Here is a 17,858-nt window from a genome sequence, read left to right as displayed (position 1 = left end):
CATTGGGTCCTATGGGGCCGCTTTGATAAATTTTTAAAGTTCTTCCACTGAACTGAAGAATCGTAAAAATCCTGAGTGATACTTCCGACTCATAGCACACACCGCAGTTAAAATTTAGGTATTTTAATTAATACTTTTTATTCCTCGAGAGTTTCAAATTCGGCCCGCTTTTTGCCCCTGTAAAGTTAGCACACCGCCGTGCACCAAGAAGCTTGCGGCCAAGCTACCTTTACATAGGCTTATCGAAAAGAAGATTTCTACGGTGCGTTTGTGACAGCCAGTCTTGGGTAATATCGCGTCACTAGTATCGAGAAACTGTATCTCGTTACTTTTTTGGTATCTTGTAACTGTAACTTGTTACTTTTTGAAAAAGTATCTGTCACAATAACTTAATTACTTTTTTGCAAAAGTAAAAAATAAGCAACGGCAAGGTTAAGTTACTTTTCGTAAAAACGAACCCTGTCTCTCTTAATCGTTACAGTGGCGTTCAGCCTGTAGATCAGAAGAGACGGAGTTAGGCTTTTGAGAACAAAAGCAAAAATAAAACAAGAATTGAAGAATGTTTCGTTTGCTGGCCCAGTGGCTTTAAAGGAGCGATGCAACAATTTTTGTACTGTGCACAAATACCGCTTAAATCGGATCCCTAACGTTAATGACCTATGAAACACGCGTTCGTTTTTCACCCCACGCAATAGAAGTCCCAGAAAAAAATTTAAGAAAAACGAGCGGCGTTCACCCCCTCAACTCGCAGCCAGAACAAGCGGCCACGTGATCTGGAGCCGATTATATGCCGCCAGTGTTGATCATAGCCACGCGCAGGGGTTGGCAAAGCGCAGGACACGCGCTGAGTTCCAGACATTGTTATGGCTCGGCTGTTGTCGTCGTTGCAGCGATTGGACACGGGTCACAACCCGAATGCTTCTCGAGCTAGCAATTGTCACGAGCCCAAGTCGAGTGCCCACGCAATGCTCGGGTCCAATCTGTGAACCGCATTCAAATATCGTCACTTGGGTGTACTGCGATCCCCGAGTTACGTCATCAAATTTTGCAAAGGAGAGATTGAATGAAAATGATCGCTTTTGTCCTTGAAATTACACCACAACAAAGGAGTTTCTTGGCCAATGGTGTTGCGTGTGAGTATCCTTGAGTCCGAGGTGTGCTAGTAAGCTAGTGTAGAGAGAAAAACATTCCAATTGAATATCGTTGCACAGCTCCTTTAAGTCGGGCTTGTGTAAGTACGCTAGTGTAATATCCTTGACATTCAGACTATCCAAGATTATTTCTCTCACCCCTTTAAGATTGTCAGAGAGGTGGAGCTGGAAATCAGTGGGGCTCTTGGCTCGGGCTAAATTGCATTAATCTCGCCCAGGGATGGGCAGTATTCTAAATACAAGTATTTGAAATACGTATTTCAAATACTTTGTGTTTTTTGCATTTGTATTTAATTACAAATTGGGTAATGTATTTGACGTGTGTATTTAAATACTAAAACGTGGGTATTTCAAATACAATTGTAATTAAATACAATTTTGTGGGCGAAAATAGATCCCTCAAATGTATTGTCACTGTCCAGAGCAGGAAGAAAACTACGTTCTGCACCGAATGCAGTGTCTCTCAATCAAGCACAAGCGTTTAGTGACTTTGTGATTTCGGTGCTAGTCCAGGATGGGGGGATCGGTGGCCGAGGTGAAAGACGTTCGAAACATGAGCTCCGTGAAAGCGTCTACAACGGCCGTTGCTGGCCGCGGTTCTAATCACTCCGGTGGATCGACGAACGATGACCATAAAATTGTTTTACCACAGATGCCTACAGGAACAACATGCGAAACATCGGTGCTTCTGCATTGCGATTTGAAAGGACGCCCCTACCGTATCCAGGATTTTCGACAAGAGATGGCCAGGTGCGGCGTACTCGGCGACATCGCAGCACTCGGTGCGTACCAAATGAATCACGTTTGGATGGCTACCCTCCGAACGGCAGAAGCAAAGAGACGACTCGTGAACGCCAAAGAACTGCAGGTGAAGGGTCTTCGGTGCCTCGTCGTGGATCCCAGCATCACGGAGGTACGGCTTCGTCTCCACTGGATCCCGTATGATGTGCCGGACGGCGTTGTGCGTAAGGGATTGGAGCCGTATGGCAAGGTCCTGGAAGTGAGCCGGGAGAAGTGGAATGTTGAAGGCTTCCAAGGGATCGAATCAACGACCAGGTGTGCGCGGATGACACTGAACGAAGGCGGCACGGCCGATACCATGCCACACCAGCTTCGGATTCAAGGTGGTAACGTACTTGTTGTGATCCCTGGACGGGCGCCCTTGTGCTTACGCTGTAAGCGCACCGGTCATATTCGACGAGAATGCAGGGCGCCGAAGTGCTCGGAGTGCTTTCGCTTTGGGCATGATGCCACCGAGTGTGTCAGGTCGTACGCGAGGGTGGCCAGCGGGGCCCGGACGGCCGAAACCAATGACCACGCCATGGATGCCGAGGAAGCGGAGCGTACTATCCAGGGCTTGGCGCCAGAAGTTTCAACCCCTGCCAAAGAACGCAAGAGTGAAGGAAACAGCTCCTTGGAGGCCGCCAGAGAGAACGGAGGTCAACCGGAAGGCGCACCTCCCAGCGGTGCCGACGTGAAACCCTCTGATGCCGGAGCAGACAAGGAATCGAACGACGCAGGCACCGACGGACCTTCAGATATGGACGACACCAGCGAGTCGACTAAGCGAGCCTTCGATGACGATACGGCAGCAGGAAACGGAGCACGCCAACTACACCCCTGGATGGAACGCACGAAGAAGGGGCGTTACCAGCCCGCGCCTAACGACCCTAAAGAGGAACGACGGCGCAGGGAAAGCAAGTAAGGCGTTCTTTGCCTGGTTTCCTGGTGTTTAAGATTGCTGCATCAAGACAACTTCGACCCTGACTGCTTAGGTTTTTAGTGTCTGCACCGATGCACAGCGCATGATTTGTGAGTCCAAATCAGCCATTACAGTTGCAACGCTGAATGTTCGTGGTTTATGCACTAGGAAAAAGCAGTACCAAATGCAGCGATTATTGTCGAAAGAGCAACCCGATTTCTTGGAGTTTCAAGTAACTAAATTGGCTGAGGCGGAACAGGTAGAGGAAGCAGTCAGGCCTTTCATGCCTAACTACGAAATCTGTGTGACGCATGCAGTTGGTCATTCGGCAGGGCGTTTCCTGCTTCTGAAGAAGTCGGTACCGTTGTCGCAGTTATGCGTTACTACGGACACTGAAGGACGTTTCATTATGTGTGATTTTGTGCTAACGTCAAATCAATTTAGGCTTATTTGCATTTATGCCCCAAATGTGATCACTGACCGCGCTTTATTTTTTGGCGGTTTACGTCGCTATCTTGATTGCGATAGAGCTCTAGTCCTTGTGGGTGACTTTAATTGTGTTGTACGACAGTTGGATAGATCGCCAATAAGACGGAACGCTGATAAGAGTGAACTACTTTTGGGCGAAATATTGGAGGATTTTGACTTGATTGATGTGGGCGCTGTAAAAAACGCGAACAAGGAAATGCGCTTTACCCATTTTCAAGCGTCGTCCAGTGCGCGTTTGGACAGGGTGTATGTTTCTGCCCCTCTAGCAGAACATTTAGGAATGTACCGTGTCACTCCAGTCTTTTTCTCAGACCACAGTCTGGTTATCGCGACGATAGGCGACAGAGCACCTGAAAAGAAAAAGTTTAATTGGAACCTATGGAAACTAAACATAAAGCTTCTGAACGACAACGTATTTCTGAAAAACGCAGAACAGTTTTTGAAAGATACTTTTAAAGAGCCGGGAAGGGACATTTTCGAAAAATGGGAACTGGCAAAACAAGAAATTAAGGCAATCGACATTGAGAGGTCATCAATTCTTTAGTACAACGCCCGGTGTGAGGAACGCAGTTTAAATAAGGACCTGATAGAGCTGTGTAAAGCAGAGTGCGAAAGACCCGGTAATGGGGTAAAAGACGTGGAGTATGTAAAAAAAAATTAGATCAGCTCCACCGCGAGCGCTATCGTGGTGTAGTAGTGCGCGCCCGTGCAGAAAAATACACAATGGGCGAGCAGCCCACTAAGCGTGCCTTGGCAGACGAGAAGCGTTACGCACTTCGGAACGAAATAGCCGAAATTGAATTCGAGCAAATGATTACTACGGATCCCGAGAAAATAGCACAGGCCTTCCTCGAGCATTACGCACAGCTTTTTGCTAACAAAGCGCAAGGGTGTCACACGGACATTTATGCCCAGCTTTTAGTAAAACTGCCAAGGCTATCGAATGATGAACGCGAAAAGCTTGAGCAAGAAATTACGATCCAAGAAGTGGAGCGCGCAATCGACGACCTGCCGAACTCTAAGACGCCGGGACCGGATGGATTGGGCGCAGAATTTTACAAGAAGTTTAAGAGCCTAATAGCTAGTGTTTTTTTGAACGTCATTCATACTGCCTATGAAAGAGAATGTTTGCCCTTTTGTTTTCTCGTGCCTACACTGTCCTGATACCGAAATCTGATGACCCCGTGAAACTGCGCAGCGTCACCGGTTATCGCCCAATAACGCTATGCAATACCGATTACAAGATCTTCGCGAAAATTCTGGCGCGTCGCCTTCAAGGTGTCGCATGTGAGATAATAAGCGAGCATCAAACGTGTGGGATACAGGGGAGGACTATCTTGACAAATGTGCATGTGGCTCGTAGCGTCCTGGAGGCCTGCAGTGACAGCACCACGCAGGTTGCAGTGTTACAGATAGATCTAGATAAGGCATTCGATCGTGTTAGCCATGATGTACTCTTTGATGTTTTGAGTCATGTCAATGTTGGTGACGCCATCCTAAAAGGTGTAAAGATGGCCTATAAGGACTGTACAACAAGGCTTATAGTGAACAAAGGGCTCAGTTCTGTTATTAACGTACGAGAGTCGGTACGACAAGGTTGCCCTATGTCTCCCCTCTTGTTTGATTTGTATTTAGAGCTTTTTTGTTTAAGCGTAAAAAATAGTCAACCTGTCCGAGGTTTCCAATTTTATAGTGCAGAAGTAAAAATAATGAGTTACGCCGATGACATTGCTGTTTTTTGTAGGGACAAAGAAAGCGTTACTGAAGTCATAACTTTGGCTAAAAGGTTTTGCTACGCTACTGGCGCTGTTATAAACTGGGAGAAGTGCCGTGCAAGTACTGTACCTCGGGGTGCCGTTGAAAAGTTTCCGGAATAGCCAAACGTACTGGTCGGGTGTCGCTACTGACCTGGACAGGCGTGCTTCTCGTTGGAAGCAACGCGAGCTGTCCATCCCGAGCGACTGTTTGTAACGTTTTTCTTATTGCGAAGCTCTGGTATGTTCTTCAGGTCATCCATTGTGCGCGAACTAATGTTCAAAAATTTCATAGAATTTTTGCCACGTTTATTTGGAACTCGAAGTATGAGCCGATGAGACGAGACAATCTTTTTCATCGAGTTAGTAACGGTGGCGTAGGGCTTTCCCACCTTTTTGTCAAGCAGCTTGTGTCACGCTTCTTTTTTTTTTCTTTTTTTTTTTTGAGAGAGACCAAGAGCACCCGTTCATTCGCACACTGATTCAAACAAAAGTGTCACCACATTTTCCATCTTTTCTTGTTTCTTCTCATGGCGGCGAGCCAACAAGAATCACTGGTTTTTTGAAAGAAGTTGTTAACACGATGGGGTTTTTGACAGCACGTTTTTCTTTGAATTATTTTTGTGATGTCAGTAAAAAAGCGCTCTATCGCGATTTAATTGTGAGTGTTTTCCCCATGCCCTTGTATCGAGGTGTGTCCCAACGTGGCCACGATGTGCTTAGACGTGTAAAAAGGATGTGTGTTCCCGCGGCTGTTAAGCCTTTCTTTTATAGATTGCACACGAATACCTTGCCAGTTAAGGTTTGGCTTAAAGAAAGAGGGATCTATGTGCCATGGTCGGTAAATTGCCTTCTATGTAAAAAACCTGAGACTATTGTACATGTGTTTATTTTTTGTTGGGACGCGGTATTTTGTTGTACCCCAACAGGGATACGTGTGGAGAACCTCTACCGTCTCTGGAGCCCGGAAGTGTGGGGTTCGTCGTTTGTAACATACTCCGCAGCAATCACAAGTTGTTGAGCCGTATCAAAAATGAGATCTGGCGTGGCGAGAAGGTGTCGCTGAATGGCTTCCTCGCATAGCACACAAACTAACTGGTCGCAAAACTTATACGAAAATGATGTCTACTCGCAGTGCTGAGCGACACGACGCAGCACAGCAATGTAGTCGGGCACAGACTCACCGGCAGCATTTGTTGAGCATGAACCGGTGACCAGTTACCAATGTCCTTAGCCCTAAGTCTCTTCAAAAGTGTAGAAAAAATACCAGATTGAAAGAGGGGCACACACGAAGGGTTCACATGCGCGGTAGAAGACTGCACGATTCATGTCGTCGTCCACGAACTCGTCAGGCAGCAAGTAGAATTAAAGTCCAACTGCTCTTTAGCGTGTTTCCATTCTTCTGATGTGAATGCTGGGTGTTATGCCACATGTTATGTACAAAAGCAGAGGTTACATACATTCAAACTGTCTAGATTAATGAAAGGAAAAACACAGCTGCTTATTCGAACAAATTCAATCCAACGTCTGCTGCGTGCCCAGGATTGTTGGGTGCGATTTCGGATCCGACACGAGTTTTTAAATCTCTGTTTGTTTTGCAGAAGCGTTAGTCTCGGGCTCTTGCAGACACATGTGATGTGCAATTCCGACATGGTGCAAACTAAGTAAGAACAGAAGAGGTTTATTCATTGTTTACAGTTGGTGTTTACAGCGGAAGGGCGTCACAAGTTAAGGCTGTTTCACACACCTGCAACTACTTGCGACAGGAATGGCTTGAAACCGGTTTTAAGTCTCTTGTGACTGACTGGTCGGCCGTTCTGGTCATAAGCTGTTGCAAGTGTGTGAAGCCGCTTTTACATGAATAAGCTATAGTAGCTTCCAAAGTTACGACAACTCTCATGTGCCTTACACGTTTGAGGCGACATGCCCGTTTGCTTTACACTGGTTCTCGAGAGAAACTATGATTTCCATTCGTCAACTTCTTCTAATGTTCATGGGAGCTGTTGCTTTTGAGTGTGAACTTGCCATTTTGCTTTACAGCTCATAGCCACATCGTTCCCTCGTCTTCACTGTTGATTTTTGCGTGTATGCGCATCATATAAAGGCCCCAGTTGTTTCAAAGGGACAAAGGAAATAGCATTCTTTGAAACCAGCATTGCAGTGCAACGATATATTTAATGTGGTGAAATAAAAACTTCCAAAGTTCGAACTATGCACTCTAGTTTTTTCTCTTCATAGTTCCACTAGGCATGCGTATAGTCATATGCGTACCTCCATTATGAAAGGTTATCCAATGGCACGAGTGTTTCTGACGGTACTAAGCTAATCCCTTCACCACTTCCCGAATTTGCAGTTCGAGCGTCGAGCAGTTGTAGACATAGCCGCATTTATTTTGGTTCGGGAGAGCCGCGGCACCGCTAGAAGGCAAGCACGACGATCTGCGTCGCCGCGAGTAACGGTGATGCGATGACAACGTATACATGCGAAATAAAAATGCTGGCAATACTTCCAATTGAGCTTGTGGGTCAGCGTAAGCGTTCGTGACGACAGCGTGTATTTTCGTATAAAAAAAAAGCAAGCGTTCATGCATGCCATGGTTCACATCCACCCCGTCAGCGACGAACCCGCTCAGCAAGAATAAAGTCTACACCAGCGGCGACATCGAGAGAAGGTTGGACTTCGGATACCAGCGGTAGGCGTTGGTAGCTTCGCTCTTATCAATCGATGAGTTGGGAACGCTAGTAAAAGTACTTGCACCTTTTAAGCACTCCTGCAGAAGCACGATGCGAGACGTCGCATACTGCGGGCGCCACATGGTTGCGTCAACAAGTGTTCAGTCCCTCGCGGCACCGCGTTCACAGCGTCTCAGCCGCGACTGCGTCGACCGCGTACGCTTCCTGTTGAAGCGTTTCAGGCTTCAGCTACGACGTGAGTACGTGAGCTCAGGAGCACGATCATGAGCACCAGCAAGATCGATGTGAGCACGGACGCCGGACGGACAAGGCTAGACCCTAAGGAGCTTCGCCCCTAAAAGCGTTTCCTGTGATTTCAGATAAAGCTTCAGATAACTAACAGCCGCAGTTTTAAGCACCAAGATGGGAAAGTGTCATTACTCTGAAGCGTAGCTTATTAAGTGACTTGAGTTCAACCCGTACAAGCCACGCGTGTTCGAACGTGTCAGTGACGTGGCATCGACAGCATCCTTCTCGAGATTCGTGCATGGCTCGTGGCCCGCTTCGGTGTCTCGCCTCGTTCTGTCCGTTGTAGTGCTGGTAGTGCAGCCGGTGCATTCGTGCAGCTAGGGTTATAGAGGGGCTTCGAGCATCCCTATCGCACATGGCCTTCAAGAAGAATGTCCCGCCCAGCCCACCAATAAACCCTCCGTCCAGCCCGCCAAGAAGCCTCCCGCCGGGCGCCATCCCCAAAAAGCAAGTATAGCTGCACATTCGTCTGCTAATAGAATTTTTACGTGTTTGGCACGGGTCCCTACCGTTTCGTCGAAGCACGTTTCATGGGAACGCGTTACGTGGACACCTTTTTGTGGGCACATGTTGCGTCGACACTGCGATGTTACGTGGACACATGCTTCTGCAACGCTTCGTCGACAACGTTTCTTTTTTTTTTTCTTTTTTTGCTAAGTGGGTTGGACTACATTAGCATGATGTTCGAAGCGTCTTTAAATAATGGTGTTATTCTCAATTGCTTCAGGTTTACGGCGGATTGGGCGCTCAAAGATATTGAGATTGGGCGACCGTTGCGAAAGGGAAAGTTCGGCAATGTCTACCTGTCACGAGAGAAGTCCTGTAAGTTCATCATCGCACTCAAGGTATGGATGGCCTTTGTTAGCGTTCCTTGTACGGCTAAGCTCACATGTCTCGGCTACAGATATATGAGAGGTCCACAATGAAAAACCAATAACTGGGAACAGAAAAAAGAAAAAAGGTGCAAGCACACACACACACCGCCTCTCAGTTTCAGGCGGTGTGTGCTTACCGTCTTTTTCTTCTTCTTTTTTATCGTTATTATGAGGGGTGTTGAATAGTTTATCTACTTGAGTATGAAACAAAGTAGCACACATGATGAAACAAGTCTGGGCATGTTGAAACAAGTATGGGTGCATCTCGTGACATGTTTAAAAGTTACTCACGCACAGTTGCAGTTCGGTGCGACTCTAAGGCTCCACAAAAGAGGATGTCAGGGGCAGGAGAGATTTTGTGCAAATCAGGTAAGAAAATGCTAAATTTAGAGGAATGTTCCATAATAAAATTTCTCACAAAAAAAAAGAAAGAAAGAAAAAACTTGGAAGACGTCTAAGCTCCGCCTTTAAGACCGGAACGGGAGAGCGAAACATATAAACGTATAAACTCCCGCTCGTTCCTGAGCCGTTCGAATCCCGTCATAGATTCTACAACTTTTTCTGTAATTACGGGAAATTAATTACTTTATAGACTGAAACGGTTGGAGATACGCGGTGGCCTTTAATTTGCATTACATGTCATGTATTTTAACAACTTCCATTCCACGCGTGACGTCACGTTTCACGCGAGCTTTGTGGGTTGTTTGAAATTCCCGCGCAAGGTCATGTCCCTGTGACGTCATGATGCTATCGACCAATCAGAATTTTCTCGTCACGCCACTGTCGCCGGATTTTTCGCGACACGAGCTCCTTAACGATTTCGCGTTAAAACCTTTCCTCCAGTACTTTAATTCCTCCTGAGGAGGCACTCTAACCTCTCCCTGTTGGCTTCAATACGGTTGATTGAACTCAATTTCATCAAAACACATTTTAGGAAACGGGCAAGTTTTATCGAAGCTCGGTTTAGAGAAAACGTAGCCTCAGTTTGAAGAAACGCCGTTTATCAGAAAGGTGACGCTGTTTAGCGAATCCGTTCGGTCGGCGTATTCAAATCTGGAAGCCGCAAAAAAGCTAGCGCGTGTTTCACTGCGGCGTGTTTACAAAAGCCTCCCCCCCCCCCCCCCCCCCCCTTCTCTGTCCTCACTTTCGCCACTTTCGCCCCGTGAACTAGGCGAGACGCGAAAGGTTTCCCTCGCCCTAGCCTAAATTGAGTTTCTATAACAACGATTTCGCTAAAAAAAGGCTCGTCGCTATTTTCTCTAAACTCCGTTTCTCTATAAAAAAAATCTATAAAAGGGGACCTCTAAAGGGGTGTCCAAACAGAACACTACAAAACGCACGACTCCGACAAATTGTGAAAATTGAAGCGGACGCGCCACCTTCAAGCCCGCTTCAATTTTCACGATTTGTCGGAGTCGTGCGTTTTGTACTGTCCTGTTTGGACACCCCTTAAACCGACGTTCGGTAAAACGCATGCCTCCATATTTCTCAATGAATGCACTACCACTATTTGAGATGATTTTATTAGCACACATTTTCAATCATGTTGGCTGGAATTTATAGTTCTTCAGGGCGGCTTAGGCAGTACTGAGAAGGGTAGCGTGGTCGCGATCACACGCGTCTAGAAAAAAATACATTGCTCCTATGCTGGGGCAGGCATTAAAAGTCGCTCTCTAGCCTTACCCTGGGTGAGAGTGTCCGCTCATCTCAAGGTCTATTCATACGATGCACCTTTTGGGCGAATCTTGTGTTGTCGCGCAACTAGGTTTCGGGAAACAGATGACCTGTGTGAACGCGACCGAAAAAAAATTGGGGCTTTAATCCACGCTGTGAAGGCCAAAGCACGCAATATAGACCCTTTGAATGACAAACGCCGCCAGGTGGTGCTCCAGTCTTTACCGTTCAGAGAACTTCCGGTTGATAAAAAGAATGAACAAAGGCCACCTTAACATCGCTGCTTCAAAATGTAGATGAAACGTATAACCACCAATTCTCCAGGTGAACGCCAAAAGAACGAAGGAGTGCAAGATCTGTTCAAATGTTTCGAGTAAACCAACTTGCCTCCTCCAAGACCAGTGGCGTACCAACTTGTTTTTGAGTGTGTCTCTGTGGAGGGGGGAGGGCACACCAGACTCCCCTCCCCCCAGTGACGGGGGCGCGGTGTCCTTGGTATCCCTTGGGTGTCGGCCGGCAAGTGTTTGCCCTGCCCAGTGGCAGCTGTTTGAGGGGGGGGGGGGGGAGGGGGGGGGGGCAAAACACATGTCTTGCCCCCCGCTCTGAGAACTGGGGAGGGGGGGGGGGGAGGCAAACGCCCCCGTTGCCCACCCGTCGGTACGCCCATGTCCAAGATGTAATACTGTACAGCCGGAGGCCCTCGTTAAATCACCAACTTTGTTGTCCGTGTAGCATTTATGCTTTCTAGCACTGGTGGCATAAGCAAGCTCCACAGGCAAAGACGGCTCGACCGGAGGTCACTTGGGACCCGTGCGGCAGCTCATGTTTCTAAACAGCAAAAGGGTCTATACCAAATGATTTACAAAAGAAAAGTAAATGCAGTGCACCAAAACTTTTTTATATATATATGAAAGACTTCGTACGCTGCCTTTGCCGCGGTAGCTTTTGCAAGCGCGATCTTTACCGTGAAACGCATGCGGAGAGCGTTATACCTGCTTCGCATTGTTAGTGGGGCTAGTGACGTCACTCCCCATTTCGTACTCTGCCTTTGCCACGGCAACTTATGCAACCGCAATTTTTACCGAGAAACGCATGTGGGGAGCGCTACGTGCTTATCATCGTTCGCGTGCGCCTTATCATCTATCATGTGGTTTTGACACTTGTTTTGTGATTTTTTATTGGAGTAAGTGCCAAAACCACATGACAGATCATGAGGGGCGCGCGAACAATGGTAATGAGCGCGTGATGGTTTTCTGTCGGCTACTGTTCTGTCGACGGACACGAAAAAACCCGATCAACGAGTCATATACAGCTTCGCTGTAAAAGTGGCGCGCCTCTGAAAAAGGTTGCGCGGGCTCGTCGCTTCTGGGACAATCTTTTGCTGAACCTCACCGAGGCCTGTCAATCACCTGACGCTGAAGGAGAAACGCGGACGTTGCCAATGGCCGCTCGACTTCGCTATGACGGCTAACCTTCGAAGCGGATCGAGGTTTTGGAAGAGTCTGATTCTTGGCCGATTTCGTATCCGAGCCAAAGCAGGAAAGAAAAGGAAACATGGCGGGCGAGCGACGAGGGAAGAAGCGGTGCGTACGGGCAACATGAGTCTTGGTCCTACTCGGTTGTAAGTGTGTAAACGGCGATTTAGCAGTACGGGTTGGTGGCACGCTGCAGATTTATCAACAGTCGCGACGAGCGCAAGCACCGGATATAAACCTGTTGACTGGGGATAACTTTATTTTAGTGGTGCAAAAATGTCCGAAATTGTTTTAGATCATCCGCCTGTTCTTTGACGTTCACGGCCTTTCCCGGCTTTAGCAGGACCAGTAAACCCAGTGAGCCGCATCTGACGAAGTTTATTGGGTGGTATTAATAAAACAGACTGTCTCTTCACACTCTATGCGTACTTCATATCCTCTTGATGCGAAACGCTTGACATTCCCGGTTCAGATGACAAGGACTGGTGAAGGCGAGCGGGTTGAACCTGAATACATAAAATTGAAAGAATAAAACACGGATAAAGAAAGTGGTTGTCCTGTGCTTGTCCTCCGTGTTTTATTCTTTCAATTTTATGTACAGATGACAAGGTTTGGCGATATTCTTGTGAGTCAAAACGTCACAGGTTCCGCGCGTCAAACTCCACGTGTGAACAGGCCATTATCTCGAAATCTCGATTTCGCTAAACCGTGGCGCCTTGAAAAGATGCATCATGTGAATAAGCCTTTACAAAGCAAAATCTGGGTGCAAAATATTTTAGTCGGGTTGAGAGCCTATTGATGATGATGACCGTCACCCAGATGGGCTATAGTTGCCCAAAAAGATAAAGAAAACGGCATCTTGGCAGGTTCAGTGGAGAAAATAATTAATGGTAAAAGCATATGTCAAAAGTTAGTGCAAGACGGGTCCCAAGAATACTGTATGTCAGAAGACCACAAGGAAGTAGAATATGCTCCGTGAAGACATTTTTTCCTTCTTTTTTTTGTGACTGGAGATTCGATTTCGGTCTATCACAGTGATCCTGAGTTCAAAATTGAGTAGGTGCAGTGGAAGCACTGGTCATTCCTATCAAAAATTAAAAAAAGTTCAAGGCAAAAACATCGGCAGGAAAAGTCATGGCAACTGTCTCCTGAGATGTTGAAGCACCGTGGCTTCTGGAGTTCATACCACATAAGACAACAATAACCGGGAGTGTTATGGCTGTTATCGCTTTGCGGTAGTTAATCAAGGAAAAAAGACGACGAAACTCACACCGGGTATGCTCCTTTGTCATAAAGATGAGCCTGTTACACCCGACTTCATCAATCACAGGCTATGATCCAAGAATGTGGGTTCAGCAACAGATCCATCCACCGTATACAGTCCTTGCCTGGCTTCCTCGGATTATTTCTTGTTCCGACTTTTGAAGAAATCTATGTGGACAGCGGTTTTTAAACGACGAAGAGATTAAGCCAAGTGTGACGTCCTTGTTTAATGGTAATATAGAAGCAGTGGCGTAGGTAGGCAGCGGGGGGGGGGGGGGGGGGGGGGGGGGGGGGGGGGGGTTCAGGAGTCGAAACCCTCTCGCTCCCCCGCTCACGCTGTCGGTTTTGCACGGGACATGGAGCAAAGGGGAAGCGCAGGCTATCTCCAACTTATATGCTTTCGGGAAAAGTGTTTGTGGGGTAGAAAATGCTCAAATAAATAAAATACGCAATATTTCTTCATTCATGTTTATTTGATGTCATGCAGAACCTGATCTCAGATATATAGAGAATGGATATTTCGAAACATTTGTGGGTTGAAGGATGACAATTTTAAGGCCAAGCATAAAAAAACTATCCCCACTGAAATACGCAGTTCAATAAACCAAACAGAACATAATAAAACGAACACATGATGAAAATATAAAAAAATGTCAGTGATGTAATATTAAATTATTTGTAAAAACAACTGCACCGTAATCAACGGGTGGCGCTGCGCTCACGCACACCTTGAGTAATGATCAGAATTACGTGCTTTCGACTAGAAATTACCACGAATAAAAAATTAAGTGTGACTAGTTATTTCAGAAAGCAATTTGCAGGCTCTCTTGATCACCTCATTCATGCCAAGCGCCTACACATTAAGATGCAGCCGCCTGCCTTCACGGACGTCCTCCGCTTGAACTTCAATGTCGCGGTAAACATTCAAAAGCGATAGACCGAACAGTCGCTCATTCGAAGTGGACGCTCTCAGGTATCCTTTCAACCGTCGTAGTGGAGAGAACAAGCGCTTATAGCGAGTTCGTTTCACACGCACTGGCACCGTTCGAGTTCTCTCCCAGAATGCATCGCACTCACAGAGTGTTGCACGGAAAACTAGACTCAAACGAACTCGCCAAATGCACCGCGTGCAGAAGACTGATGTTGCCGCCATCTATGTTGTAGAAAAGGTACCGACTTCAAACCGAAACTAGCGCCTTTCTGTTCGGAGTGATGCGTGGGAATGCGAGAATGCAGTCGGCTACCAACGTTTATCTACAAACTGTGGTCGCTGCAACCTGTAGTTTATAGTTGCGATGACTTCAAGCAGCTCGGCTGCCGTAGAGATAGTTACAGACGGCGTAAATTTTCGCACCCAGTTTTATACAAAGCAGCTGGTTACGATCTTTCAATTCTTATAACCGTTTACACTGAAGAAAACTGATGATGCTGTCCGAGCAGAAGCTTGATCCGTTTGAGCATGGTATTATGCGTGAACCACTGAAAGGGTACGGCTTAAAACTAGCCTGTTGGAATATCCAGCAAAACTGGGACTTTCGATTTGGATTGTCATTATAGGTGGATCAGAAATTAGCCTTGGTGAGGGCGTCAAGAACGAGAGCTTTCTCGAACAAAATACGACGGGGCAAGTTAGCCGACGTAGGTAAATGTTAAACATGATGATGTTGCCCAATCCTCGGGTAAAGTTACCATCTTTAGCTTTCTCTGATGCTTATTGGGCAGACAGAGGTTTCTGCTGGGGGAGTGTTGCCGACAAATGTTAAATTTTCCACCCGCACACGGATGATGATAGACATCTCGGGGGCCGCTGTTACGTTTGTTCTGAGCATTTCTTTACACACTGGTATATTTCAGCGTTTGTACGGCAACAGAGCGATTTAAAACCTGCAAATAAATCACGGGTTGTCAATTGCTTCCTTCGGGAAATAGCAGACGCTCACAATTCAAGCTCGCGTTTAATTTCGTGGCCCGCGGGACGCGACTTCTATCAGAAAATCTACTTTTTGTTCCGTTCGGTTCAGCGACACATCGTAGCAGACGAACCCTCGTCGCCTGCTCCCGCTCCCCGCCGGCCCCGCCGGAGCGAGGCATGACGGGATTGCATTTTGGCGCACTCCCGATTTTCTCGGTGCAGCGAGTGCATGCACGCGTGGGGTATCAGCGCTGAAACGAACTCGGAGAGTGCAACCACTCGTGGAGTGCCGGCTGAAACGAACCCGTTCCACGCTGCGAGTGGGCACGCGTGGGCACGAGTGCCGTGAAACGAACTCGCTATTAGTTTCCGCGGTTCTTACGGGCAGAATCTCTAAGATCTTGAGGAGACGGTGGTCGTTTGGGAAGAGGGCCTCCGGAGAGAGGGCAACCGCCTGTAGCGCAGATGTGAAGGAAGTTTCACGTTTCTCTGTCTTTTTTAGCTCATATAAGCAGCTCGCATTGATGAACAGGAACTGAAACCAGGCCTGAAAAGAGCTCCAAAAACTCTTCACCGCCCCGAGCTGCCCGGCTTTCCAAGATTTTTGCAGGCAGAAGCGACGAAAGTAATTGCAACGTACGCCGGTTCTTTTGAAATATCCCATCTAACTGTGTGATCAGGTAGAAAAGAAGGAACGCGGAGCGCTTAAAATGCTCCTTCGTGCTTCCAGCGGGAATGTTAGAGCGGTACCGTTGCCGACTTGTTACTCGCGGCATCTGAAATTCAACTTCCGCTGTCTCGGCCATTTTAATGGCGGCTTGGGATATTGCCTAATGTTTGTGGGTAAACGCTTGCTCTACTTTTTCAGCGTCGATATATATATATATATTTTTTTTTTTGCTTGTGTTGCTGTTTAATTTTGTGACAGTATAGCTATTCTTTTGTTTTGTCTGGCCGGCACGCGTTGGTAATGCAGTGCTACCTCAAAAAGCGGAGGGAGTTATGTGCTATGAGGAAGGTTTTAAGGTTGGTGGGCCGAAATTACGACGACAGTAGTACAGTTGAGCCACTCCGCCCGTATTCCTATAAATGAAGCCTGCTCCGTTTTCAAAAATGACAATGCAGCTTTAACAGTTTCATCTGCAGCGCCTAGCTCGCTAATCTTTGCGTGAGCGTCCGTACTGCCGAGTTCACCCTGCTTCGTCACTAGGGAGGGGGGGGGGGGGGGGGGGGAACAATGCCGTTAAACCCCCTCCGAAATAAAATCCTGGCTACGCCATGGTATAGAAGACCTCTTTTTTTTTCAAAGGGGCGACATTGCAAGGCAGGTGGATGAAGTGTTTAAATTTATTGGAAAATTAAACAATTTTTTTTTTAAATCTCTTATTTTACACAGAGGTATATATACATTATTAAACACCCCTCGTAACACAGACATTAAGAAACTTGAAAGAGTTATAAAAAATGTACACTGCGGGATACACAGACCAAAACGGACAAAATTGTGTGACTGTTAGAAAATAGGCCCCACATTAACGTCAGGAGGTAGGATTTATTCATATATCCTCTTCAAATGAGATCCAAGGTTGAAATTGTAGGGTTTATTTTTTTTTTGTTTTTTCTTTTTAGAAGAAAATATTTTTGCAATGTTTCTTTCTTTTTTCTTTTTTTAGTTTTGTTTATAGCGGAGGCTTATCCAGTGGAGGCACTGTGGTTGGCAATTGTTTGTGAAAAGTATATTTTTAATACCAAACTTGTTATTATATATAGACGTCAAACAAATTAGAACATCCTCCTTTCTGTTGCTTTAGCATACCCATATTTTATAAGGAAACCGATATCAGCCATATTCCGCTAAAATGCCAGTCATAAGAGCGAGCTCTCTGTTCCTCTTTATCACCACCAGGTGGCAGCTATCAGTTTCAGCATAACTAGGGTGGCGATAATCCTCAGAGTAGGTAACTACATCGCGGAACATCTGGTCACCCTAAGCCTAACTCGATAAACGACGGGCGCCACGGCCCTCGACTGTGAGCCAATCGGAGCGACGGAGCAAAGCATATGATCTCTTCATAGCCAAGTGGAACTTCCGCGGTGCATTGTCCCACGCCTCGCTCTCACATGCTGGTTAGCTCACTGGAGCCATGTCTTTTGCCTTTTGTTAAGTTACGATGCAACAGAGTGTAGCGGAAAACCTGCGGATTTAAGCGAAATGCATGTTTTTGTTACTGGTAAGCCTTTAGTGACATTGGTTCTTTGAAACTAAATTATCAGTGGCCTCCTTATAATGTACTCCGCCTAATGATGAGCGTCTATCTGTGCATTTCTTGCAAAACCCTTCTTGCAGGTGATGTTCAAGTCTCAACTGCAGAAAAACGAGGTTGAGATTCAGCTTCGCAAGGAAATAGAAATCCAGTCACACCTCAAGTATGTATCTGCTCCTGTCGGTGTGGGCATATTGAGTGTCGCAATCATTTTCAGGGTCAAATGCTCAAGCTTATGCTGTAGCATTAACTAAACGGTTTCAGGCAGGTGGAGTGATGTACAGGGATGTAAAGTACCTAGGTACAAGTAATTTCAAA

At 46.6% G+C, this 17,858-nt stretch overlaps 2 protein-coding genes across 2 annotated transcripts in view; both read left to right on the top strand.

The window, feature by feature from the left end:
* Positions 1 to 2,013: 2,013 nt before the first annotated feature.
* On the top strand, positions 2,014 to 2,938 carry LOC121835270 (the record flags this gene model as incomplete). Its single annotated transcript, XM_042289279.1, has 1 exon — positions 2,014 to 2,938. A coding segment is annotated over one exon (843 nt), but the record flags the coding sequence as incomplete, so codon positions are not given.
* A 5,816-nt stretch (positions 2,939 to 8,754) lies between these two features.
* Positions 8,755 to 17,858, top strand: part of LOC121835203 (aurora kinase A-like) — a 21,207-nt gene continuing 12,103 nt past the window's right edge. The window contains exons 1-2 of the mRNA XM_042289180.1: positions 8,755 to 8,922; positions 17,624 to 17,703. Of these exons, the coding sequence (XP_042145114.1) occupies positions 8,755 to 8,922; positions 17,624 to 17,703 (248 nt within the window). The remainder of the gene's footprint in view (positions 8,923 to 17,623; positions 17,704 to 17,858) is intronic.

This window comes from Ixodes scapularis, unplaced genomic scaffold, assembly GCF_016920785.2.
Source record: "Ixodes scapularis isolate PalLabHiFi unplaced genomic scaffold, ASM1692078v2 PGA_scaffold12__126_contigs__length_90152505, whole genome shotgun sequence".
Taxonomy (NCBI): Eukaryota; Metazoa; Arthropoda; class Arachnida; order Ixodida; family Ixodidae; genus Ixodes; species Ixodes scapularis.
This window is presented reverse-complemented; position numbering and strand designations above follow the sequence as displayed.